This window comes from Penaeus monodon, chromosome 29, assembly GCF_015228065.2.
Source record: "Penaeus monodon isolate SGIC_2016 chromosome 29, NSTDA_Pmon_1, whole genome shotgun sequence".
NCBI classification, from domain to species: domain Eukaryota; kingdom Metazoa; phylum Arthropoda; class Malacostraca; order Decapoda; family Penaeidae; genus Penaeus; species Penaeus monodon.
In genome coordinates, this window is record NC_051414.1 from 29471708 (window position 1) to 29472588 (window position 881).

Sequence of the window (881 nt, forward strand, 5' to 3'; positions counted from 1 at the left end):
GTGGAACAATGATGATGGTTCAATCTCATTCCTGAGATTTTATGTTATAAAAATCTATTCTGCTGTAATGTGACATTACAATTATTCTGTGTAAATTTTTTATCAGCACACCACTATAATACATAAAAAAGCCATTGCTGTCAAACTTTTAGCACACAGATTCTGATGAATATGTTCTTTGAATATCATGTATTTTTCATGTTCTACTCTAACTTGTGGCAGATGTATGATAATCAGAGATGACATACTGCAAACAATCAGGCATTAAAAAACTAAATCTAGTCTTCAATATTGGACTTGGAACCATAAAGATAGTTCAAACAGTAAGGGACTTTTCCACACAAACACAACTGCAAACTTCCTTCATCAGAAACTCCCACCCCTTGAGATTATCTGGCAATTAGTCTTCAGTCACTTCTATCATCATCTGTAACAAAGGCATTACACACCACACGTCACTAAGGACTATTCATTCATCTCAATACCACTAAGTCTCAACACTATCTCTCAACTGTCTACTTTCCCATCACATGCAGTCAAGATTAGGCTGCAGAACACTCGCAGATCAAATTTATCCCAGCAAAACTCTCTTCATCCTAGCAGCTGGTTGTTCGTCTTCTTCGCTCTCAGACTCTGAAGATGAAGCTCTGTAGTAAGCTGGCGTCTTGGAGGAGCAACGTGATGAACACAGGTAATGCATTAAAGGCACTCTGTACATTCCACAGAAGTCAACAAATTTTATATGTTCCACGCAGGATGTGAAGTACATGCCTGTTGAAAAAATATGAATGTTAGTACCTGATCACTTTGTATAACATGCAAATTGTAATTATACTGAATGCTGAACAACTTCAAAATAATTGTACTGGTAAATGAAGAAC

At 36.5% G+C, this 881-nt stretch overlaps 1 protein-coding gene across 1 annotated transcript in view; it reads right to left on the reverse strand.

The window, feature by feature from the left end:
• The window catches only part of LOC119592121 (leucine-rich repeat-containing protein 58-like), a 10602-nt gene continuing 9721 nt past the window's right edge, over positions 1-881 (reverse strand). Inside the window, exon 4 of the mRNA XM_037940943.1 lies at positions 1-771. Within this exon, the coding sequence (XP_037796871.1) occupies positions 572-771 (200 nt within the window). The 3' untranslated portion in view covers positions 1-571. The remainder of the gene's footprint in view (positions 772-881) is intronic.